The 25,474-nt window shown below is 37.8% G+C and overlaps 6 protein-coding genes across 6 annotated transcripts in view; 2 read left to right on the top strand and 4 right to left on the bottom strand.

Annotated features, from left to right (window-relative positions):
• Positions 1-1,413, bottom strand: part of CBG22037 — a gene marked incomplete at both ends in the record, with an annotated part of 6,387 nt that extends 4,974 nt beyond the window's left edge. Inside the window, 2 exons of the mRNA XM_002638786.2 lie at positions 514-803; positions 1,297-1,413. Coding sequence (XP_002638832.2) covers positions 514-803; positions 1,297-1,413 — 407 coding nt within the window. The remainder of the gene's footprint in view (positions 1-513; positions 804-1,296) is intronic.
• A 1,146-nt stretch (positions 1,414-2,559) lies between these two features.
• On the bottom strand, positions 2,560-3,077 carry Cbr-glrx-10 (the record flags this gene model as incomplete). Its single annotated transcript, XM_002638785.1, has 3 exons — positions 2,560-2,691; positions 2,742-2,843; positions 2,994-3,077. 3 exons carry the CDS (start codon positions 3,075-3,077, stop codon positions 2,560-2,562), a joined length of 318 nt encoding a protein of 105 aa, XP_002638831.1.
• A 718-nt stretch (positions 3,078-3,795) lies between these two features.
• On the bottom strand, positions 3,796-6,638 carry CBG22035 (the record flags this gene model as incomplete). Its single annotated transcript, XM_002638784.1, has 4 exons — positions 3,796-4,008; positions 4,353-4,556; positions 5,008-5,574; positions 6,381-6,638. 4 exons carry the CDS (start codon positions 6,636-6,638, stop codon positions 3,796-3,798), a joined length of 1,242 nt encoding a protein of 413 aa, XP_002638830.1.
• A 2,185-nt stretch (positions 6,639-8,823) lies between these two features.
• Positions 8,824-15,779, bottom strand: CBG22034 (the record flags this gene model as incomplete). The annotated part of the gene is made up of 11 exons (XM_045241359.1): positions 8,824-9,168; positions 9,336-9,865; positions 11,042-11,612; positions 12,342-12,418; positions 12,474-12,593; positions 12,741-12,954; positions 14,066-14,295; positions 14,511-14,640; positions 15,359-15,550; positions 15,593-15,693; positions 15,737-15,779. The coding sequence occupies 11 exons, from the start codon at positions 15,777-15,779 to the stop codon at positions 8,824-8,826; spliced, it is 2,553 nt and encodes an 850-aa protein (XP_045097456.1).
• A 406-nt stretch (positions 15,780-16,185) lies between these two features.
• On the top strand, positions 16,186-19,228 carry Cbr-spd-1 (the record flags this gene model as incomplete). The annotated part of the gene is made up of 6 exons (XM_002638781.1): positions 16,186-16,196; positions 16,245-16,404; positions 16,537-16,821; positions 17,505-18,263; positions 18,746-18,868; positions 18,995-19,228. The coding sequence occupies 6 exons, from the start codon at positions 16,186-16,188 to the stop codon at positions 19,226-19,228; spliced, it is 1,572 nt and encodes a 523-aa protein (XP_002638827.1).
• An 809-nt stretch (positions 19,229-20,037) lies between these two features.
• On the top strand, positions 20,038-24,930 carry Cbr-mrpl-38 (the record flags this gene model as incomplete). The annotated part of the gene is made up of 7 exons (XM_002638780.1): positions 20,038-20,165; positions 20,219-20,337; positions 20,394-20,504; positions 21,359-21,806; positions 23,426-23,559; positions 23,821-23,999; positions 24,811-24,930. The coding sequence occupies 7 exons, from the start codon at positions 20,038-20,040 to the stop codon at positions 24,928-24,930; spliced, it is 1,239 nt and encodes a 412-aa protein (XP_002638826.1).
• Positions 24,931-25,474: the final 544 nt, after the last annotated feature.

The raw sequence follows: 25,474 nt of genomic DNA, 5'->3' as shown, positions 1-25,474 counted from the left end.
CACCCGAGTTCGATTCCCACCAAGGCCAAATCTCTTTTGATTTTTTTTACCAAGCCAGACATTGCTAAAAGTTTCAAAAAATCTATATTGGAAAGTTGATTTTCGAAAAATCGGTCCCTTCCTTTTTCAACCTTTTTTTAAATTCCCGCCAAACCATTTCTCCACTCAGGACCACTAACTTTATAAATATCTAAAACCCCTAATAAAAATCTCGACTATTTCCTATACTCCCCATTTTTTATACCCTCAATTATACCCATTTTTGGTCATGTCCAAAAATTTTTTTCCTCTTTTTTTCCTTTTTTTGCTCTTTTCAAAAAAAAAGGAAAAAAAGTTTTTTTGAATGGGACCAACTTTTTTCCCTTCATCTTCGTGGGAATTGGTGCATGACTCGCACCGCCCGCAGCTTAAATTTTTAATGAGCTCAACCTAACTAATGCAAATGCGCTCTATTGAACAAGCGCTTTTAAATTTTTCTGAAACATGCAAACGCGCCCCATTGAACAGACTCACCTAAACGAATTAAACGCCAAATTTAGCACTCTCAACGAGACTAAATTTCTGGGAATTATCAATTTGGTTAAGGAATTTCTAGAAACATCCAGCTCCTTTAATTGCTCGAAAACTGAAAGAGCCTCGAATTCCAGCTTCTCCAGCTGACACTGATCGAGACGCAGAGATTGCAGACGGCGGTAGTCGGGCGGGAAATTTGAAATTCGAAAAATCGAATTATTTGAGACGGATAGAGAGAGGACGTTGGGCAGAAGTGGTGGAGGCTCTTGTAGGGATAGAGAACTGCAGTCCTGGAAGCAAAGAAAATGAAAAATTCGGTTAAAAATAGTGCTGAAAATTTCGGATATTTTCAGAAAACCACTTTCCAATGGAGATTTTTTGAAAATTTTAACGTTAAATAGCTTGGTAAACAAAACAAAAGAAATTGAGACTTGTTGGGAATCGAACCCGGGCCTTGGGATTGGTAGTCTAGGTTGCTAGCCACTAGGCCAAAGGTGCCACAAAGGGAGATGATGGCGGTGGTGGCGCCCTCCTCTCCCGCCGCCGCCGGACGCCGCTGCGCACTCTTTTTTACCGACTCTCCGTGCCGCGGCGATCCGCCGCCCAGATGGTCTAGTGGCTAGCAAGCTAGACTACCAGTCTCAACACCCCGGTTCGATTCCTACCAAACGAAGTTGTCTTTTGATTTTTATGCTTTACGACCTAGTCCAAAAATTTTCGCGAAATTCCTCGGGGAAAGTGTTTTTCCAAAGTTTGCATGTTGAATAGAACACATTTGCATACCTGTGATGGCCGATTGGATACCCAGAAACTTTTGCATGTTTTGAGTGCGGTGGAGCAAAAAATTGGATGGAAAAAGAGGAAGATGGCAAGAAATCGGAGGAGCACGTCTTCTCGCATTTCGAATCATCCAAAATGATACATCTGGAGATTCTGGAAAAAAAAAGATGAAAAGAGAAAAAGAGGGAGAGATAGGATTCATGGATGAGTAGGTCGAGAGTGAAACATTTGGTGGGAAAATTGGGAAAATTAGGTTGGAATGGTTTTTGGCAGAAAAACTAGGCCAGTTGGGGATTTCCTAGGCCACCAAAATTGTATAAAAATGTTCATGCTGACACACACACACAAACAACCGGAAATCAAATTTTACGCGAATTTTCATGTTTTGGAATGGCTTGGGACCCAAACAATATTTTCCCAAAATTTTCAAAAATTTTTTTCAAAAACTTTGCAGAACCTTCAAAAACCATTCATAAATATATTTATACTTTTCAAACTGCTCCAAAGAGCCAGAAAATTAATAAAAGCATCCGAAAATCTTTTGAAAATGTTGAAGAACAATGAAAAGTGTGGTGAAGTGGTTCCCAAAATCTCCGAAACAGAAGAACCAGAATATTGAATATACTCATAGTCATACACACAATGGGAAACGGGACCCCCTTTTCCTCCTTCCCCAACAAAGGGTGGTGCACTTAAAGTGGGCGGGGCTTAGGGTGAGCAATGAGGAGGGGGGAGGGGATTTAAATATTATGATGGGGTGCTGTGATGCTTATCTAATGATGATTGATGACAGCTTTACTAATTATACCCGGAAAAACAGTTTTCCGATGGAATTTCGCAGAAATTTTTGTATTATCTTGTAAAGCGAAAAAATCGAAAGAAAATAGCACTTGATTGGAATTGAACTCGGGTAGTGAGATTGATAGGCGAGGTTGTTAACCAGTAGGCAAAACGTGCGGCGAGGCGCCGCGCGTGGGAGAGTCGGTAGATGACAGTGAGGAGTGGTGGGCGAGAAGAAAACGAAGACGGCAGGCAAGAAACAGGTGAAGTGGCGCCGCTGGCGCCATGGCCTAGTGGATAACAATCTAGACTACCAATCTCAACATCCGGTTTCGATTCCCAGCAGGGCCAAATTGATCCAGTTTGTTTTTGCTTATATTTTAATAGGTTGCAAATAATTTTTGACACATTTTAAGCAGAAAAAAGCAATTTATATATGGCATTTTAGACAACTCTGACAAAGAAAAAATCGAAAAAATCAATAAATTAGATGGCTCCAGCCTCTTGGAGAAGTTTCGCGAGTTTTCCGTTTTTGGCGGCAGCCGCGGTGTCGTCACCTCCACCGAAGAATTTTCCGTTGATGAAGACACGTGGGACCGAGCGAGCTCCGGTGAGAGACTGAAAAGTGGAAGAGGTTTTCTGGTGTGGCCTAGAAAAATCCCACTTACTCCAAGATAGTTCTGGATCTCATCACAATCCTTGCGATCGTCGATTTCGATCCATTGAAGAGCGTCCGGCTTGACGTTGACCGAGTCCAAAGCAGCGCGAGCCTAAAATATTAAGCTCCGCCCATTTTTTTTCAATTTTGTGGCGCGGTTTTCGAATTTTTTACAAATTTTTAGTAATTTTTTCGAATTTTCAGAAAAATTTTTTGAATTTTTCGAAAAAAATTTTTTTTCAAATTTTCAGTAAAAACTCACCTTATGACAGTAGGGACAGTACGATTTACTGAACACCACCACTTTGTGCGATTGGAGGAGTCCGTCGACGAATGCCTTTGACATTTTTTTTAGATTCTGAAATTTTTTATACATTTTCAGAAGTTTTTATGCGCAACGGAACGAGAAGAAAAAGAGAAATAGAGCAAAAAAAGTATTTGAAAAAGTTCGATAGAGCGAGGTTGATTCAAGGGGAAATTTGAAAGAGCAAATGGAAAAATTCAATTTTTTAGGAATTTTCAGATAATTTTCTGTTTTAAACGAAAATTCCACAACTTTTGTAGATTTCAGATCCGATTTGACTCAAAAAATAGTCGAAAAAAAGTGGAAATTGACTAAAAACGGCAGAAAATTCATTTTTCTCCGGTGGCCGAAAAATTGAGTTTCCTCGGCCACACTCCTGGTGTAGTCCTCTCGGAAAACGAATTTCGAAAATAAATTTCTAGAATTTTCAGGTTAAAAAAACCTCTCATTTTCATAGAATTCTCAAGGAAAAAATGGGAAAAATAAATAAAAAAAGAGAGGCGGGAAAGTAAGAATCAAGTAATATCAGCCGATTTTCATAAGGAATTGTCTGGAAAGAGGCTGAAAAATAAATAATATTTTCGTTTACAAAAATGCTGTGTGATTGAAATGATAACTATTTGTAGTGGTATTTGTAGTGGCCGCCGGTGCGCATCTGCGGCGAGAGGAAATGAGAGAGTGTGTAAAACCGAGAGGCGGGTTAGAGAAAGAAAGAAAAACAAATGAGGAAAAAATGACGAAATTTCAAAAATCAGCCAAGTCATTTATCCTCGTCGCTCTTCGATTCTTCTCCTCTCAACGTCGCCATAATCTTCTTGAAAATGCCACGTGGCTTCTCCTCCTCCTTCGCTTCGAACGGAACGATTCCGACGGCGAACGCCTCCAAAGTGGGCGTCGTATGCGGAATCCAGACGCCAGACGCGTCGCGGCGAGATATGATTGGGGTGCCGATGAGTTGGTGGATGGATTCGCCCTGGAATATGGATTTTGAAGGTGTGGGAAGGATTCTGGAAGGTGCTGGAAGGTTCTGGAAGCTTCTTGAAACTCCTAGAGATCTTCAGAGGGGCCCAGAAGACGACGCAAGCTTCAAAAGTCCCCAGTAAACTGTTGGAAGATTTTAGAACAGTCCAGGAAGCTCTAGAAGCTCCTAAAACATCTTAGAAAGCCTCCCAAGGATCCAGAAGACGTCACTGGCTTCAAAAAGCCCCAAAAGCTTTCTGAAGGTTCTAGAAAGCTTTGGAAGGCTCTAGAAGATTCTGGAGAGCTTCAGAAGGCTTCAGAATCCGTTTTTTTTCTACATAATTCCAAAAATCTTACCAATTTCTCTGTGCCTTCTCCAGCCACCACGACGTCTTCAGAAGTCTCCAGAATCACCACAGATTCCTCCTTCACCTCCTCGACGACAATCACAGAATCGTCGGCGACGTCTTCTGAATCCTTCTCGGCTGCTTCCTGTCGCTTCAGACGTTCGAGGTCACAACGACGTCTGCTCTCCTCCCATTCGTGTCTCGATTTCGCGTCCTGAACCTAGTCAAGAATTGAGAGAGTGCGGTGGCCTAGGATTTTCAAGATTTGGGATTCTAGGCCATTTTGGACAATTTTCGCCAATTTTGAACTTATCTAGATCAACTTAAGATTTTATGTGAAAAGTTCAGTTTTTAAGTGATTTTGAAGAGCGTGGCCTAGGATATTCGATGATATTTGGGTTTCTAGGCCATGACCAATTTGAGGGCATTTTTGTGAATTCTAGATAATTCTGTGCCATTTTAGACTCTTTCTAGACCATTTTAGGTAAAAATCCGGCTAGAAGACAATTTTGAAGAGCGTGGCCTAGGATTTTTGCTGTTTTCGGGTTCTAGGCCATTCTAGACCATTCTAAACTATTCCAGATCGTTCTAGACCAATTTTGACTATTCTAGACCGCTCTCTGAGCCAATCTAGGTCATTTCCTGGTCCAAACCGAAATCCCTACCTCTTGCAACATCTCCACAAACTCCTTCATCGGTGGAATCGAGAACATTCCCTTCTCACGATCATTCAACGCCCCGTAGCTCTTGTTGAATCCCAAATAGGTGACAATTTTGGATTCCTGGACTATGGGCATGGGACATGACTGCTGCTCCATCTCTTCTTCTTTCGAATCCCCCGAGAATATTTTCAGCGTTCCGTACTCGTGTTTCAGCGACTCTCTGAGGTATCCCGGTGGATATCCTTTCCGAAATCCCATCCGTCTCATTCGATAGATCCATTCCGGGAGGTCGTCGGATCCCAATCCCAGAGCGTCTCTCAACGCTATCGATATCTTTCCGGCCTTGAATTTCGACTCTTTCGCCGCGCCTCCGGCGGTCTCCTTGGAAATTCTGGCGCCACCTGTGTTCCCCTGCTGTAACGCCTGAAATTCCTGCTTGTTTTTTCGAATTTCCGCGAAATTCTTCGGGTGCGGACAGTCGGCAATCGAGTGCTCTTCACGGCAATTGAAGCACAGGTTCTGGCGACGGGGACGTTTTGAAACTGGCTCCGTGCTCGGGGATTGCGGTTCCTGGAAAGATGAACAAGTTTCTAGATTATTCAGAAGACGTCAGGGCCGTCTGGGAGCTTCTAGAAGTGCCAGGAGCGTTCCAGAAGACGCCAGAGAGAATTTAGAAGACGTCAAAGAGCGACTGAAGTGTTAAGACGCTTTTCAGGCATTCAGAAGGTGTATCAGACTTCAGAATGCTCCAGAAATTTTCAAAAAAAACTATAGAAAGATTCAGAAGACGTCACAGAGCCTTCAGATGACGTCAGTAGCTTCGAAATGCTCCAGAATGCTCGAGAAAACTCTAAAAATTCAAAAAACGTCGTAAAGTCTCCTAGAGGCTTCTAGAAGATTCTTATTCGAATTCTAAGATTTTGGAATATAGAAATTTCCAAGAAATCCAGAAAATTCAAATTTCGAGATTTCGAGATTTCCAGAATTCCAGAAAAATTCGGAATCTCAAATATTCAGATTTCTAGAATTTCAAGAATACAGAAGCGCCTTCAGAAGACGTCAGCAACACCAAAAATGCTCCAGGAGGCTCTAGAAAGCTCTAGAAACGTCCAGAAGCCATCATAGAGTTTTCTAGAAGCTTCACGACCATCCAGAAGACGTCTGTTACTTCAGAATCGTTTACAATGCTCACTCCAGAAGACGTTCTAGAAGAATCTGTAGACGTCAAAAACTTGTTTCTATGAATCCAGGCAATTGGAGAAGCTCAGAACCTCCATTTTTTAATTTTCAAAATTTCCAGAATCTCGAGAATTTTGAGAATCCCAAAATTTCTGGATTTCCAGAGTCCCCAAAAATCTATATTCCGCGTCACCTACCGATTCCTCCAACAATCTCTTCCTCATCTTTTTCGCCCATTCACTGGGTGTTCCAGACAGCGACGACGCCATCGAGATGTCTTTTACTGCTTCAGAATCACCAGTCACGTTTGCAGCAGCATCATCGTCTGCCACGTCTTCTGAATTCTCAATGACCTCCAAGAAGCTTCTATCAACGACGAATCCATCATCATCATCATCGTCGGCGGCAGGAGCCGCTGATTTCGGAGAATTCGAGATTTCACCGTCTTCTAGCATTCTGAAAAACCAAACGAATTCAGATTTTTAGATTTCCTGAATATCGAGAATTCTAAAAGTTTCCAATTGCAAAGATTTTGAAATTTCGCAAATTCAGAATTCAAAAAATTCAAAAAAGCCTTCAGAAGACGTCAGTGGCTTCAAAATGGTTGGAGGGCTTTAGAAAGCGCTAGAAATGTCCAGAAGACGTCACAGTGCCTTCTAGAGAGGGTTCAGGAGCCTTCAGAAGACGTCAATGGCTCTAAAAGGCCCCAGAAGCCTTCAGAAGACGTCAACGGCTCTAAAAAGCTCCTGAAGGCTCTAAAAGGCTTTAGGAGCCTTCAGAAGACGTCAATGGCTCTAAAAAGCTCCTGAAGGCTCTAAAAGGCTCCAGAAGCCTTCAGAAGACGTTAATGACTCTAAAGAGCTCCTGAAGGCTCCAGAATCCTTCAGACGACGTATCAGACTTCTCAATGCTCCAGGAATTTTCAAAAAACTATAGAAACATTCAGAAGACGTCACAGAGCCTTCTAGAGAGGGTTCAGGAGCCTTCAGAAGACGTCAATGGCTCTAAAAGGCTTCAGAATGCTCCAGACGGCTTTAGATTCAGAATTTGATGAAAAAAGGGCGAGAGAATTTTAAAAATTGGGCAAAAAAGTTCAAATTATCAAACGAAACACCAGAAATTTGGGTTTAAAAATTCTGAAAATTTGGAAAAAAAAACGATATTTCAGAGTTAAAAACTCCAATTTTCAGTGGAAAAAAAGACGAAAAAAGTTGAGAAAATAGATCAAAAAATATGTTTTTTTTTCTGGAAAAATCACAAGATCATAAAAGGTAAAAAGAGAACAAAATATCGAAAAAATGACCCGGAAAACCCGTAATTTGAAAGAAAAAATATTGAAAGTTGAAAAAAAAATTCAAAGAGGCTGTTCCAGTTGGACGAATTCCTTGTTGGTGGAGCGAAGTTTCGAGAGAAGGGCCTGGAAAAAAATTCTTGATTTCAAAAATTTGAAATTGGGACTGAAAAACCGAAAAAAAATGTGGAAAAGTTGAGAAAAAATGGCGAAAATAGCAGAAAAAAATTGAATTTTTTTTGTCAAATTTCTAATATTTTTTTCGTTTTGAACATTGATTTTTTCCTCGATTTTTTAGCAAAATTTTTAGACTTTTTTGAAAAGAAAGGCTGAAAATGGCCGGAATTAGCTGAAATTTGTGAACGTTTGAAAATTTTTCAATTCTGAAATCCTAAAAAGAATGACTCTGGAAATTCGAGGACTTTGAGACCCAGGATTTTCGAAATCAAATTTTCAAAAAAAATGCAGGTTTCCAATTTCTAGTTTCGAAATTGATGTTCGGTGTTTGCGTACTTTTGCAGCTACCGTAATCGGGGAACTAGTGATTTTTTTTGGTTTCAGAGACATTTCAGCCCGTTTTCGACATCAGAAATGAGCTCAAAATCAATTTTTTAGTCTAAAAACTCGAAAACTAGAGGTTTCTAGCTCATTCGGTGTTTGCGTACTTTCCAACCTACAGTAACCCAAAAAATCTCGAAAATTGTCAAAATAACGCTAGAAACTTGTAGTTTTCAGTTTCTGGACCCAAATTCTGCGGAAAATTCTAATCTGGTGCCAAAATCGGTCCTACAGCATACCTTAATATCCTTTTGGTTTTGTCTTTGATTTTTTGCAAAATTTTTAGACCTTTTTTAGATTTTTCAGGTATTTTTGAAGATTTTTTTTTGATTTTTTCGAATTTTTTGTCGGAAGATTACTGTAGAAATTTCATTTTCTTGGATACTGTAGTTTTTTCCAAACAAAATCACGTCAAAAAGTGATTTTTTTGTCTGCAAAAAAGTACCGTATACAAGAAAATGAGAATTCTACAGTAATCTACAGTAACCCAAAACACCGTTCTATCAAATTTCAGACAAAAAAACCGAAAAAATCGATAAAGAGTTTTCAAAAATAGCTGAAAAACCGAAAAAGGTCTAAAACCTTCGCAAAAAATCGGAGAAAAAACCAAAAGGATATTAAGGTATACTGTAGGACAGATTTTGGGGCCAGATTTGAATTTCCCACAAAATTTGGGTTCAGAAACTGAAAACTAGAAGTTTCTAGCGTTATTTTGACAATTTTCGAGATTTTTCGGGATACTGTAGGTTGGAAAGTACGCAAACACCGAATGAGCCAGAAACCTCTAGTTTTCAAGTTTCTGAGACCGTACGAATCACTAAATACACCCAAAAGCGGGAGACACGAAAGCTTGAGACGAAAGGGGAGAAAGTACGCAATTGCTTACCGTAATCCACCGTTCCGTTGTAAAAAATTAGACTATTTTTCAGTAAATTTGTGAATAAAATACCCGAGACAAATGAAAATATGTTTTTAAAAATTTTGAGACCTTTTTTATGCTCCTGAACATCATTTTCGGCCGTTTGGTTACTCTCGGTTTGGGAATTAACGGTGGTACGGTAAGCAATTTCGTCTCCCGCTTTCGTGTCTCCCGCTTTTGGGTGTCTCCCCGATTCGTACGGTCTCAAGTTTCTAGACTAAAAAATTGATTTTGAGCTCATTTCTGATGTCAAAAACATACTGAAATGGTTCTGAAGCCAAAAAAATCAAAAATTCGAAAATTTTCAGCCAATTCCGACCATTTTCAGCCACTTTTTTTTTCAAAACTTTCAGATTTTCCGATAAAAAAAACCCCATTTTTCACCTGATTCTGATTCAAAACCTCCATCAATTCCTTCAAAAATTCCGAATCCATCGTTTTCGCAGTGCTTAAAATCGTCCAAATTTTCCTCGAAACAAAGAGCCAATTCCATTTTTCGGTCCACATCAATACATAGCCTCGCATCGTTTTTAGCGAAATTGTTTGCAAAATTTCAAAATTTTGAATAATTTCGTTTTCCCGCCGCCCAACCTTCTTCAAATAATCATCGATAATCGTTGAAATCTGACAGAATGGCGCTTTTCCGTTCGTATCGCCCGATCTTTGAAGTTCCGCCGCCAGTTTTTCGAATAAAATCGCCGAAATTTGCAGAATTCGCTCCTTTTTCTGCAAATTCTCGGGATTTTCATCGTAAATTTCCTTTAAAAATCCAATTTCGAGACTTCCTGGAAATCGATTTTCGCGGATTTTTTCAATAATTTCTTCTAGAATTTTCAGTGGATTTGAATTGGAAATCGGAGGAGAAGCGGTGATTTTTGAGAGGAGTTGTTGGAGGAGACAAGTGATTTGGGATTCTGGAAAATTGAAAAAATTTCAGAAATTAAAAACTAAATCTGAAAATTCAGATTTTTGAAAATTTTTGAAATTCGGAGAAATTAGGAAAATGGGAAATTGAGAATTCGATGGATTTCAAAATTTTTAAAAATTCCATAATTTTGGAAATTAGGAATTTTTGGAATTCTCATATATTTCAAATTTCAGAAATTTTAAGATTTTCAGAAATTTCAGAAATTTCTAGAAATTACACCAAATGAAATTTTCAAGAAGATTTTTGAAATCTGAAATTCGACATTTCTGGAAATTTTGAAAATTCGCAAAAAAATTATTTTAGGAATTTTTTGTAAAAACAAATTAGCAAAAGTTCGGCCACCACTTCAAAATGACCTAGAAAACAGACCAGAGTCGTGTTAGGCCATTTCTAGGCCATTTTGAAGTGGCCGCCTAGAAAACGTAACTAGCAAAAGTTAGTCCACCATGTAAAAATGGCCCAGAAATCACAACAAATGAATATCAGGTCATTTTTTGGCAAAAAAAAAGTTGGTGGCCTTGAAATCTCTGTTTGCAAAAGCTCGGCCACCACTTCAAAACGGCTTAGAAATGACCCGATATTCATTTGGTGTGATTTCTAGACCATTTTGACGTGGTGGCCTAACTTTCGCAAAGTGAGTTTTCTAGGCAACCAACTTTTTTGGCATAAAATTTACCGGTTATTCATTTGGTAAATTTCTGGGCCATTTTCGCTTGATGGCCTAACTTTGCAAATGTTTGTTTTCTAGGCCACCACTTCAAAATGGTTTAGAAATGACCTGGTATTCATTTGGTGTAATTTTTAGGCCATTTTGAAGTGGTGGCCTAAGTTTTGCTAAATTACAAAAAATTCAAAAAAAAAATGTTTTGCGAATTTTTTGTGAAATTTCCAGAAATGTCGAATTTCAGGTTTCAAAAAATCTTGAAATTTTCGAATTTTTTAGATCTTCATAAATGTAAAAAAAAACGTTGAAAATTCACTGAATTCTGCGTAATTTGAAAATTTCCAAAAGTCCGAAATTTCAATTTTCAGCACTTTTTTGGAATTTCTGAAAATTCGAGATTTTGAAAATCCTGAAATTTGATGAAAATCTGAAAAAAATTTCTAGAAAATTTGAATTTTTAGAATTTTCAAAAAAAAAAACTCCAAAACTAAAAATTACCATTCCCCTCAAAAATCGCTGAAAATCCAAAAATCAGCGTAGAAACCAATGAAATCGTCGTCGTCGGCGGCATCAATCTCCATTGCTCATCGTTAAAATCAAACAAGATTTTCGGGAATTTCAGCAAGACCAGCTCCAATTTTTTCGTCGATTTCTCTTCGAAATTCTTCAAAATTTTGCGAAAAATCTGCTCAATTTTCGTCTGAATCGATTTTCGATCCTGTCGATTTATGAGCATTTTCAGTTGATTTTCAATAAAAATCATCGAATTCTCATCGATTTTTTCGAGTAGAATCCTCCAAAATGTATCAGAAGTGATCGAAAAATTCAAATCATCCTTCAATTTGTCGATTAAAATCGAAAATTCCGAATTGCAAAACGATTTTTTGGCTAGGAATTGATTGATTTCAGCGTTTGAAAAGTTCTGAAAATGGTCCAAAACGATTTCCAGCTCTTCGGATTCGTCTAGAAGCAGACGATTCTTCGGATGATTCTCTTTGAAATATTGATTGATCGAGGGGGCGGAGTCACCGAGGCTTTCCATGATTTCCAGAAGGATTAGAATAGTTTTCTAGAAAAAATATTGGAATTTTAGAAAATCGAAAAATCGAAAATTCAAAAAAATCTGGAAATCGAAAAAATGGAAAAATGGAAAATTCAGGAATTCAGGAATTTCAGAAATTCAGAAATGCAGAAATTCAAAAATTCAGAAAATACAGAAATTTAAAAATTTAGAATTCCAAAACATCAAAATTTCAGAAATACAGAATTCCAGAAATTCAGAATTCCAGAAATTCAGAAATTCAGAAATTCGGGAATTCGGGAATTCAGAAATTCGGGAATTCAGAAATTCAGAAATCCAGAAATTCAGAAATTCAGTAAATCAGAAATTCAAAAATTCAGAATTCCAGAAAATCAAAATTTCAGAAATACAGAATTTCAGAATTCCAGAAATTCAGAAATTCGGAAATTTCTAAAAAATCGAAAATTTGAAATTTTAGATATTCAAAATTTTAAAATTTCCGAAAATTTCTGAAAACGAAATTTTAATTTTTTATTTCAAAAATCTGAAAAAATCAAAATTTCAGAATTCAGAATTTTCGAAAAATGCTGAAAATTCGAAAATTCTGAAATTACGTAAATCTGAAACCTCTGAAAAATTAAAAACATTCAAATTTTCTGAAAATCGAAGAATCTGAAAAATCAAAAAAAAATTTTTTTGAAAATTATTTTTCTGGAATTTTCTGAAAATCGAAAATTCAGATTTTTCAAAAATCCCAAAACTTCCCCCATTGCTCACCTTAATTTCACTATTCTCAGAATTCTGGTGGTACTGTAGTTCCAGAAACTCCACTAGACACCCGATCAGTGATTGATCTGAGAAATTCAAATTTTTGAATTCCCGCCAAAATGCAAATTCGCTCTAACGCACCATTTCTATAAATCAAGCTCAGAAAATAAAGAAAAACGATTGGCGCTTGTGGATTGCTCATCTTAAACGAATCCAGCCGATTTTTCAGTGCCGCCCATGATTTTTCCCATATTTCGAATTCTGCAAAAAATTGGATTTTTAAGAACGGAAATGCAAACGCGCTCCATTGGAAAATCCCTGAAAATCGCTCAAAAATCGTCCAATTTTCACCGTTTAAAGCGATACTGGGATTCTCAGTAGAGCGCACTTGCCACATCGAAAAAAAACCTTGAAAAATGCGATTCAAAAATTGCAATGGAGCGAATGAGATAGTGGCTTGTTCAGCATACGAATACTTTTCATTGATCACCAATTCCACCATTTTGTGAACAGAATTTCGAGATAAATTCAAAATTTTCGAACCTCCCGCCGATAAAATTATCGAATCAAAAATTTTGGGTAGGAGTTTACTTTTGACGGCGTTATCCATGACTGACGACTTCTGAAATCTCGAATTTTTTGAATATAAAAATGCATACGCGCTCTATTGGAAAATTTATGAAAATCGCTCGAAAATTGATTAATTTTCACTATTTTAAAGCAAATTTTAAGGTAATTCTCAATGGAGCGCCCTTGCATTTTTTTTTAAATTTAGAATTTTTCGAAAAATGCAAATGCGCTCCATTGGGAAATTCTTGAAAATCGCTTAAAAATCGTCCGATTTTCACTACTATAAAGCAAATTTCAAAGGAATTCTCAATGGAGCGCCCTTGCATTTTTATTTAGAAATTTATAAAAATTCGCAAATTTTTAAAACTAAAAATGCAAATGCGCTCCATTGGAAAATCATTGAAAATCGCTCGAAAATCGTTTATTTTATACTGTTTTTAACGAATTTTAAAAGGATTCTCAATGGAGCGCCTTTGCATTTTTTAAAGAATTTTGAATTTTTCGAAAAAAAAAAGTAAATGCGCTCTATTGGAAAATTCATGAAAATCGCTCAAGAATCGTCCAATTTTTACTATTTTTAATGAATTTTTTTGGGAATTCTCAATGGAGCGCATTTGCATTTTTGAAGAATTTCGATTTTTTTGAAAAATTTTGCAAATACGCTCCAGTGGAAAATTTTTGAAAATCGCTCAAAAACGTCAAATTTTCACTATTTTAAAGCAATTTTCAATGGAGCGCCCTTGCATTTTTTTTCGAATTTTTCTATATCAAAAATGCAAATTCGCTCCATTGGAAAACCCTTGAAAATCACTTGCAAATCGTTCAATTTTTACAATTCTAAAGCAAATTTTGAGGGAATTCTCAATCGAGCGCCCTTGCATTTTTTAAGAAATTTGAATTTTTCGAAAAAAATGCAAATGCGCTCCACTGGAAAGCCCTGGAAAATCACTTGAAAATCGTCTAATTTTTACTATTTTAAAGCAATTTTTAAGGGAATTCTCAATGGAGCGCTGTTGCATTTTTTGAAGCATTTTGAATTTTTCGAAAAAAAAATGCAAATGCGCTCCACTGGAGAACCCTGGAAAATCACTTGAAAATCGTCCAATTTTCAATACTTTAAAACAAATTTTCAGGTGATTCTCAATAGAGCGCAATTGCCATACCTTCTTGCCATCTCCTTTCATGGTCCCCATCAAATAGTACAGCTTTCCACATGCTTTTGGGACGTCTTCTAGTTTTAATTCTGACAGTAATCCAATCAGCTGAATGACACGTGGCAACTGTTTCTCATCGGTTTTATCGATAACAGAGCACATTTGCAGCTCGCCGAGCAGCTCAATGTAGTACTCGTAGTATTCGATGGGGCGAATTTGCTGCATTTCGAGGAACAGTCCTGAAGATTACTCATTTTTGTAGCATTTTTTGAAAATTTTCTATTTTGGCAAGCGCGCTCTACTGAGAATTCTCTTAAAACCCGCTTAAAAACGGCGAAAATTGGACGAGTTTTGAGCGATTTTCGCGGATTTTTCAATGGAGCGCATTTGCACTTTCGGCGGGAATTCAATTTCAAAAAATTCCGCGAAATTTGAAATATTCAAATTTTCTCACTTTTGACAACTGGATCCAAATCTGCCAATTTCCCGGTAATCAACGAGTTTAGGGCTCCAATTAGGCGGGTATTCGAATTTTCCGTGTAAAGCTCGATGTACATTTTTTGGACACATCCACAGGGGAAACACTGGAAGATTCTAGAATTTTTGGGTCAAAAATGGCAAATTTGACCAATTTTGGGTCAAAAAAGGGCATTTTTTGGTCAAAAATGACCAATTTTCGAATCAAAAATGATTAATTTTGGGTCAAAAATGACCGATTTTGGGTCAAAAAGTGGCGAAATTCGGACAGAATTATCAATTTTGGACCAAAAATGGCCAATTTGGGTCAAAAATAACCAATTTTAGATCAAGAATGACTAATTTTGGGTCAAAAATGACTAATTTTGGGTCAAAAATGACTAATTTCGGGTCAAAAATGACTAATTTTGGGTCAAAAATGACTAATTTTGGGTCAAAAATGACTAATTTTGTGTCAAAAGTGACCAATTTTAGGTCAAAAATAACTAATTTTGAGTCAAAAATGGCCAATTTTACGCTCAGAATCTCAAAATGTCACCTCCAATTTCGCTTTTCGACTTCGGCACAAAAAATACAATTTCAAAATCGCGTAGGCTTTTTTCGAGATGTTTTCACTCGAAAATCGACGGTCTCCCGTATCCAACCACTTTAGAATTATATGAGAATCAATCTGAAATTTTGAAATTTTGAAAATTTTTTAAATTTCAAAAAAAAAAATTTTTTCAAAAATTAATTTTTGCTGAAAAACTCACAATTTTATCATTTCCAGACCATTTTTACTCGAAAAAATCGATTTTTCAGCTCTAAAAACCCCCTGAAAATCACCTTTCTCCTAGTTTCCTCTCTTAGAATTTGGGTCAACAGAAATTCGAACATTTTGTCAATGGTTTTTTCTGGACTATTTTTGCGATTTTTCATGGTTTTCAGCACTAGAAGCGTTTCAGAAAAGTTAGATTCCATGTGGATTTCTCGGCTCAGCGATGAGAGCAAGAGGGAGTAGTCAGAAGGGATGGAAAGCTGAAAATTTGGGAATTTTTAGAAATTTGCCTCATGAATTACTCTTTCTGGATTTTTCCAAATTTTCGGAAGCGCGGAGAACTCTTCCAGCGCCCCATCCTCAGTTTCTCCAGCGAATTTCTCGTCTCGAACATCATTTATTACTGAAAATTGCGAAATTTCAATTTTCCCAGCCTATTCACCTACCTGGAATGCACTGTTTGGGTTCGTAACTTTTGCGACCCGTCATTTTTTGAAAATTGCCTAGAAAATCTAGAAAATTCGAGTGAAAATCCAGAATTTCAGCCGGAAAACCGGCGAAAAATCAATTCAAAGTGCGCGGGTACCGCTGGCCGCCGAGGCCGTGGCCTAGAAACCTCCGCGCGAACCGCGAGCGAAATTCGAATCTTGCTGGCCTAATTTGCGCGTTTCCTCTCGATTTTCACCGATTTCTTTGATTTTTCGGCGATCTACGCGAAGATTATGCAAATTGTGACCTAGTTTAGTCAAAGAAATCGATGATTTTAGGTGGGAAACTTTGATTTTTGAATTTTCACCTATTTCCTCGTAAATCTCTTTTTGCCACTGTCTCCGATAGAGTTTGAATCATTTCAGAAGCACAAAATTGGCTCTACTAGCGGTAGAAGAACTCGAAAATGTCCAGAAGGTAAACATTTCGAATTTTCAGCCAATTTTTCAAAAAATCCATTTTCAGACACAGCGTCGTCGACGCCTACGCGGTTGTCGACGCCAAAATCCGCGACACAATGAACCAGTTGTCGAATCTATGGGATGAGGTCGATATGAAGGACTCGATGCGCTGTAATCGGGTCGAGAAGGCGTTCGCACATATTACCCAGCTGTGCGATGATATGGTAAGGGAATTTGTGGGTTTTGGGGGGTTTTAGAGGCGTCCAGTGGGTTCTGGAAGCTAAAAACCCCGAAAATTTGATGAAAAACGGTCTAAAATGACCCGAAATCTGTCAAAAATTCCCAATTTTTTCCAGGTGACCGGCGAGAGAGACATGGTCACATCTCTCCGACTCTCGATTCGCGAAGACCTGAGCAATGTGGAAAAGATGCGTCGAGAACTCGAAATGAATGGATTCCAACGGCCGGCAGACATAAAGGACGGATCGATTGCGCTCAGAAGACGCCTTCAGGCAGAGGTCAAGGATCTGGAGGAGGAATTCAACAGAAGACACGAGGAGCAGAAGGCGTTGATCGAGAAGCTGGAACGATTGAAGACGAGGCTCGCGTCGGAGTTCCAGTTTGAGCATGATCTGCACTCGGTGAGTACGAGCAGATGACGTCGGAGGGATTTTGACGTCTTCTAGAGTTAAGAATCCACTAGACAGTTTCATCAGCATCCTGACGTCTTCTGAAGGGTTCTAGACGTTATCTAGGGTTTTCGAAGTCTTCTAGAAGCTGCTAGAATCTCGTTGACGACTTCTAGAGTGTTCAGAAGACGTCAGAATGATTTTTGAGCTTCTAGAAGGTCACCAGAACGAAGGGACGTCTTCAGAACAGCTCAAAATGCGTCTGAGGGCTATTTCTACGTCTTTGGAAAGGCTTGAAAAGCTAGATGACGTCTTCTGGTGGATTCTGATGACGCCAGAATAGTTTCGAAGTCTTCAGAAGGTTTTAGAAGACGTCAAGATGAGTCGAACGGCTTCTAGAGAACATTAGGTTTGACTGACGTCTTCTGAAGGATTCTGAGTCTTTTCTACGTCTTGTAAAGGCTCAAGAAGCTAGCTGACGTCTTCTGGTGGCTTCTGATGACGTCAGAATCATTTTGAAGCCTTCAGAAGATTCTAAAGAACGTCAGATGGCTCCAGAAGGCGTCAGAATGAGTCTAACGGCTTCTAGAGAATTTTGGACTTGACTGACGCCTTCTAAAGGCTCGAGAAGCTAGCTGACATCTTCTGAAGACGTCCACTAGCTTTTTGAATCTTTAAAACTTCTGAATTTTCAGCTATTCCCTGTATCCGCCTTCCAACAATACACCTCCACAGCCAACGAAATGGAAGAGGATCTGAGTCAACGATGGAAGCAAGTCGATCTGCTCCAAACCGAAATTCGCCAATGGCGCGAAATGGCAAGCCACGTGGCACAACAAATCGACGGAGACGACGAGCTGAGAAGTCTTCTGGAGACGAACATCGACTCGGATGTGTTCGTGTTCTCCAGACAGATTGTGGACGATTTGAAGGCTTACCATCAGGAGTTGAAGCCTCTCTACGACCAATGGCTAGAAGAAATCGAGTTCCGCTGGACAGAGCAATACGAGTTGCTGGCGGATCTATGGGAGAAGTGCATGATTCCGCACGACCAGCGACACTATTCGGCGGTCTTCGAGCCCGCGAAAAACTCAGAAGACGTGCTCTCCAGAATGCAGGCGGAACGAGAGCGTCTCGAGGCAAAGTACGCGTCGTGCAAGGGAATCTACGACCTGGTCGAAAAATGGAAGACGGCGTGGAACGAGAGACTGGAGATCGAGGAGAGACGCAGACAGCCGGACTACTACAAGAAGACGAATGTGCTGCCGGATAACAAGAGAGATCGAGAGCTGGGCGTGAGGATGAACGCGTTGGATAAGGAGATTGCGTCGGCGTATCGACGACATCTCAAGGAGAATCCAGACGATGTGATTAGGATTCACGGCAAGGAGCCTTCGATGTACATCGCGTCGGTGGAGGAGGAGCATCAACAGGAGATCAAGTTCCTGCTACAAGTAAGCGATTATTGCTAAACATTCGAGTTAGAAGAGGCTTTAAATGGTCTTAAAATAGTCTGAAGTGGCCCTAAACTGGTCTAAAATTATTCAAAAGTGCTCTAAAAGTTTTAGAAGATCAGTTTAGGACCATTTTTGAGAAATTTTGGATGATTTTCGACCATTTTAGACTATTTTTTGGATCATTTTAGACCATTTTTGAATAATTTTAGACCATTCTAGGACCGTTTTAGACAAGTTTTGGGTGGTTTTAGGCTATTCTAGGACTATTTTAGACAAGTTTTGGGTGATTTTAGGTCATGTTTAGATGGTTTTAGACCATTCTAGGACCATTTTGTGGATGCTTTTAAGCCATTCTAGGACCATTTTAGACTATTTTAGGATCATTTTTGACCTATTTTTGGATCATTTTAGACCAGACTAAAATGATCTAAAAATTGTCTAAAATCAGCTAAAAACCTCAATTTTCCCCCAATTTTCAGCTGAAAAAGGAGGAAAAGACGCGTCTCCAATCGCCGACACCATCAAGAACACCACGAACGGCGCAAAAGCGTACGATCTTCAAAACGCCAGCCTCGTCGACGAAAACGGAGCCAGTTGCCAAGGTGAGACCTACCTATTTTTTGGACCCGAAAAATTAAATTTTTGGTATCTTAGAAGTCAATTTAAACCTTTTTATTATTAAAAAACCCCTCAAAAATTGTCTGAAAAACAATTTTAAAAGTTTTCAGAGGCTCCACTTCGAGGGAGAGCTCCCGCCGTGTATGTCGCCAGCCACATCAGAAATGATCAGCTTCATCACGCCCACGCGTCGTCAACTGGCCGGTCCCAAGACCTCGTCACCAAAAGAGACCATCACCCCGTCAAGAACCACGACCCCACTGTCAAAACGCGCGGCGACACCGTCCTCAATGGCTTCTGGCGCATCGTCATCCCATAAACCGTTGACGAGACGGAATTTCTAAACTTCTGTACAATACAATTTTTATTCAAAAAGCCGCTATTGGCCTTCCAGTGTACAATTCCCCTCACTCATCGCCCCATTTTGCTTTTTGTGCGTTGACCTGAATTTCTGCACAATATCATAATGAAAAATAGCATTCTATTTCCCTCTCTTACTGAAAAATATGATTTACTCATTTAATGAATTCTTGATTGGTTCTTGTTACATTATCATCATTTTCAGGCAAAAAGAAACCAAAAATTCGAAAAATTGTGTACAGCGATTATGCGCAGGGTTTTGAAGTTTTCATGATATTTTGCAAGGTTCAGACAATTTTCGTGAATTTTTCCAAACTTTTTTCACTAGAAATGTTCAATTTTAGCTTCATTTCAGACAAAAATCCAGATTTTCATCCCAAAAAAAAATCCCCAAACGACACTCCGAAATCCCGCATGCGCGCGTTGTTTACCGTAAATCTACACAAGTTTCGTGTAGTCCTCTCGGACAATGCTAGAGGAAATTCCGCCTATTTTCATGAAAAAATTGAAATAGAACGGATTTTTCTAGGGGCTTCGAAGAAATTCTGGTATTTTGAGCTAAAAATAGCGAAAAAAAATGGTTAAAAATAATGTAAACGAGAGATCTTATAGCTAAATGGCCAGATTCTCGTCAGATTCTCAAAAAACTAAAAAAGGTTTTTCTCAGGTTTAAGACTAATTTTCAAGATGAATATATATTTTTTAATGCTGCGAATCTCGATTTTGCACTATAAAATTCCATCTTTTTCGCATATTTCTCGCATATTTTCAAATTTTCTCCGGTTTTTCAGCAATGAGTGCCGCTCAATATGCTAGACTTGTGCCAAAAAAGTATCGGTCGAGGACGCTGCCCAAAATCGACCGCCCATGGCGGCCACGTGTCATCGCATGGGCCGGACCGGCCGCTTTCTACCCAAATAGGTCTGTGAAATTGGTTTTGAAGCCTAAAAATAGCAAAAAGCGCTCGTTTTTAGATTCTACGAAATCGATAAATGGTACAAGGCGCGTATCGATAAGCCGGAGAAGCTTCCAGAAATGCACGTCATCGATCCGGCGAACCATATGCGATCGTTGAGCGAATTGATGAAGAAACGTAGGGTTTTCGTGGCTGAAAATGCGTATAATGACTGAAAAACCGAAATTTTTCAGCAGAAATCGATCAAATCGACATCGGATTCAAGAAGCGTGAGGAGGTTGTAAAGGCTGAGAAATCAGCAGAGGATCGTGTGGAATTGGAGAGAAAATCCAGGCATATGCAGTGTTAGTAAAACAAAAATGGACTTGAAAATCGTGATTTTAAGCATTGAAAATGGCTGAAAACTCGAATTTTCTTCTCAAAAATCTGTTTAACGGCTTCAAGAGAATCCTGAAGACGTCAGAGGGCTTCTGAAGGCTTTAGAATTTAGCTAACGTCAACTGAAAGGTTTAGAAGATGTCAGAAACACCTTGTAGTCTTCATAAAGCTCTAGAATGCTTCAAGGACCGTAGGAGTGTTCCAGAAGACGTCAGAACGATTCTAAGAGCCTCAGAATTGTTCTGACAGCTTCTAGAGAATTCCCAAAACGTCAGACAAATTCTGAAGGCTCGAGAGTTTCAGACTTCTTCTGGAGGGTTCAGAAGGCGTCAGCGTTGTTTTAAAGTGTTAAGAGAGCTCTAGAAGGCTTCTATGACCGTCAGAGTGCTTCAGAAGACGTCAGAGGGATTCTGAAGGTTTTAGAATCTAGCTGACGCCTTCTAGGGGTTCAGAAGACGTCAGATTAATTTTTAAGTCTCTAGAAGGCTCAAGAAGGCTAAAAAGACCGAGAACGTGCTCCAAAAGGCTTCAAAATAGTTCAGGCGTCTTCTAAAGCTTTAAAATTGGTCTGACGACTTCTAGAGGATTCTGAAGGCTTGAGAGTTCAGCTGACGTCATTTGCGGTCTTCAGAAGATTTCAGAAGGATTCTGGATATTTGAAAATCTAGCAGACGTCTCCGGATGGCTTCAGAAGTCGTCAATTGTTTTTTTTTAGAAATTTAGCACGTTCCCGCCCATTTTTAGGTCAAAAACAATGATTTTCAAGTGATTTTCAGACTTTTCCACACCCAAAACCTTCAATTTCAACCTAAGATTTCAGTGAAAATCGACATATCCTCATTGGCCTCTGAAAATCTGCAAGTCTATCGTCACTTCCGCGTCTTCGACGATCTTTTCGGCGAGAACGTCTTCTTTGAAAACGTCCAAAAACTCGACGTCGCCTTCCAAGACCATCATTTGGTTCATTCTGGAAACATTCTGACGGCTGAAACTACAGTAATCGCACCGGAAGTTTCAATTGAATCGGTTGGAAAAGGCAAAGGATTCAATACGATTTTGATGGTGAATTTGGATGGAAATGCAACGGAAAAGCGCGGAGAATTGATTCATTGGCTCATTTCGAATATTCCAGATGGAGAGGGAATTCAGAAGGGAGAGGAAGTGATGAAATATCTACAACCTCTTCCGTTCTATGGCACTGGATATCATCGTGTGGCTTTTGTACTGTTTAGACATCAAGAAAAGGTGGATTTCAAGATTGGAGGAGGGTGAGGATTTGATTAACTAGTTTAGCACTGGAAAATTCTTTAAAAAATGGACTATTTTTGAGTTGAAATCGGTGAAAATCGCTTAGAAAACGGTCATTTTTCATAGATTTAGATTGAAAAATTGCTTAAAAATAATCTGTTTTTGTGGAATTTAGCACTGAAAAGTTCTGAATAATGGTCTATTTTTTTTTCCATGATTTTAGAGTTTGAAATTGCTGAAAAAGTGGTCAATTTTTTAAAAAAATTGGGGCAGAAAAATGCTTAACAATTAGCCTTTTTCATGGATTTCACAGTAAAAAAAAGATCGTTTTTAACGAATTAAAATGCCAAATTTGCTCAAAAATGATCCTTTTTTTGAGGAATTTAGAACTGCAAAGTTCTGAAAAATAGACTATTTTTGACAAATTTAAGTGCAAAAATTGCTTTAAAATAATCATTTTTTAAAGATTTAGCACTGGAAAGTTCTGAAAAATGGACTATTTTTTTTCATAATTTTAGAGTTGAAAATGCTGGAAAAGTTCTCGGTTTTTGAGAAATTAGGGCCTGAAATTTGCTAAATATGGTCCACTTTTGCGGCTGAAAAAAATGGTCGATTTTTGACGAATTTGGGCCAAAAATTTTCTGTAAAATTGTCGAAAAAAGGTTCATTTTCAGCCAATTTCTTGAATAAAAATCGAGATATTTCAAAAAAATCAAATGTCCAAATCGCTCAAAAAGATGATTTTAGAGTTTAGAACTGCTGAAAAAGTGCTCGATTTTTGAGAAATTTGGCCCTAAAAATGCTGCAAAATCGGCATTTTTAATGGATTTCACTGTAAAAATCGCTCAAAAAGGATGATTTTTGATAAATTTTAGTGCAAAAATTGCTTTAAAATAATCATTTTTAAAGATTTAGCGCTGAAAAATGCTGAGAAATGGACCGATTCTTTATTATTTTAGAGTCTGAAATTGCTGGAAAAATGGCCATTTTTGACGAATTTCAACGGCTTGAAATTGTTCGAAAATAATCAGTTTGTTAGAAAATTAGCATTGGAATCACTAAAAAAGACAATTTTTTCATGATCTCAGAGTTTAAGATTCTGAAAAAAAGGCTATTTTCGACGGATCTAGGTGCCGAAATTGCTTTAAAAATAATCCGTTTTTGTGGAATTTAGCGCTGAAAAGTTCTGAAAAATGGCCCAATTTTTTCTTAGTTTTATAGTTAAAATTGCTAAAAAGCTGTCGATTTTTGAGATATTAAGGTCTGAAAATCGCTCTAAAATTGTCCATTTTCGGTGGATCTCAATAGCTTAAAATGAACCGATTTTCAATAAAATAGCTAAAAAGCTGTCGATTTTTGAGGAATTTGGGTCTTGAAATGCCTAAAAATAAGCCTATTTTCATGTATTTCACTTTAAAAATCGCTGAAAAACTATCACTTTTTGCCGAATTTTGAATTATTTTAGCATTGAAAATTGCTTCAAAATGGTCCATTTTCAGCAATTTTGATGTTCAAAATCTCTGAAAATTATTATAAAATTGTCCATTTTTTGATGGATTTCATTTTAAAAATAGCTTAAAATTATAATTTTAGCACTGAAAGTAGACAAATTTTTGACCAAAATTTTCAAAATTTCCAGATCCAGTCTGGAAGAACGCGTTCACTCGATTTCGGATCTCTACAAATCCCATGAATCCCAATTAACACCATCGGCGATTCGATTCTTCCAAACGTCCTACGATAAAAGTGTCAAAACAACGCTTCATTCGCTTGGTAAGGCTGAAAAAGCGCTGAAATTTTAATTTTTTGACTGAAAATCGACAAAAAAATGGTCCAAAAAATGCTGCAATCATTCGAAACTTTGAAAAAAAAGTCACAAAAATTCAATTTTGAATTAAAAATCAGGTTTTTTTTAATCTGAAATTCTTATCTTTGGGTCAATTTTGAGGTCATTTTCGAGGTCATTTTCAACCTAAAAATCTGGATTTTCAGCTCATTTTTGGCCTCAAAAACTCAGATTTTCTGTATTTTCAGGCCTAAAATCGCCACTGTACGAGTATGAATATCGTCAAGCGCTGAAGCCGGCTCAACGGGAGTTCCCCGAAAAACCACAACCGTTCGACTTGTATTTGGATATGTATAGAGATCCGAAGGAGGTGGAAAAGGAGATTCTGGAGAAACGACTCGCCGAAGTGAAGCTCGATCATGTTGAGGTGATTTTTTTGGTTAAAAAAACGAAATTTGGCTCAAAAAACCCCCAAAAATCGGGTAAATCGGTCCCATTTTCGCTGAAAAAGTGCGAAATTTGGTGCAGAAAACCCCAAAAAAGGGGGCGGAGCTTCATAAATCGAGGACCCTTTTAAGAGAAAAAAAATTGAAGTGTTTTACCCCAAAAAAAACTGAGAAATCAGTCCCGAGGGCCCTTCTATTAAAGGTTTTAAGACTGAAAACTGAAAAATCGCAACTGATAAATCTGATAAAATATTGGTGATACTATGATAAGCATTTTATCAGTTGACCGATTTTTGATAACTTTTAAAGGAACCGAGATATTTTAAAATACAAAATTTGGTTCAGAAAATCCGAGAATTGTGAATTTTCAGCCTAAAAACCTCGTATTCTGTCCTAATTTTTGCTCGAAAAATGTGATTTGTAGTTTGAAATTTTGGATCAAAAATGACCAATTTTGCACTGAAAATGACCAATTTTGAATCAAAAATGACGAATTTTGAGTCAAAAATGACCAATTTTGAGTCGAAAATTGCCTTTTTAGGTCAAAATCTGTTAATTTCATGCTAAAATTGATAAATTTAACTCAAAAATCATAAATTCTCACCTATGTTTTCGAGCCTAACTCGGCCTGATTCCGGCTCGAGAACTGCCTAATTTTCCAAATTTGAGCGCAAAAAAGTCGGTTTTGGACTAATTTTTCCCCTTTAAAAGTGCAATTTTCGGCTTAAAATTCATGATTCTCAGCCTAATTTGGCCTAGAATGGCCTAATTTCGAAAATTCAAATTTTCCAGGAACCCGAATGGATCGATCCAAATTGGGTGGAGAACAAGAAGACGTTGCCAGCGTGGCAACACGATCGAATTCTGGAGCGTCGAGGCGTCGGAAATGCCAAATATCATAATGATCTGTAGATTCCTTGTTTTTTGATCTATTTTTATTGATTTATTGATTGACCGAAATTGATTTTTTTAAATTAGAGACGATTTTTTGTTGTTAAAAATTGGTTTTTCATAGTTGTAGATTTTCGTATGTTTAAGCTACCATTTTATTCTTTCTAATTGTTTTTTTTTCTCTGCTTTTTTTTTGTTGATCTTGCACCTCTTTTTCTGATTAAATTACTGAAAGAAACTTGAAGTTTTTAGGATTTTGGAAAACCCGAAAATTGAGAACTCAAAAAAATTTTTATTTTCTAAACTTTGATTGTTTCATAACTGTCAAAAATTGAGGATTCTGAAAATATAATTTTCATAAAATTGAGCTGAAACTAACAAAGTTATGGGGGTTTTTGTGAAAGTCCTTTTTTTGGCTCAAAAAATTTTGAAGCCAATTTTAGAAACTCCATAACTTCCTTCGTTTTCGACTGTTTTCGATGATTTTACTATCAAAATGTGGGGAATTTTTAGAATTTTAAGAATCTCGGAAACTCAGATTTCTGAAAATAGAGTTTAAATAAGA

This window comes from Caenorhabditis briggsae, assembly GCF_000004555.2.
Source record: "Caenorhabditis briggsae complete genome, chrI, whole genome shotgun sequence".
In the NCBI taxonomy this organism is placed as follows: Eukaryota; Metazoa; Nematoda; class Chromadorea; order Rhabditida; family Rhabditidae; genus Caenorhabditis; species Caenorhabditis briggsae.
Note: the sequence above shows the minus strand (reverse complement) of the source record. Positions and strands in the feature narration are given on the sequence as shown.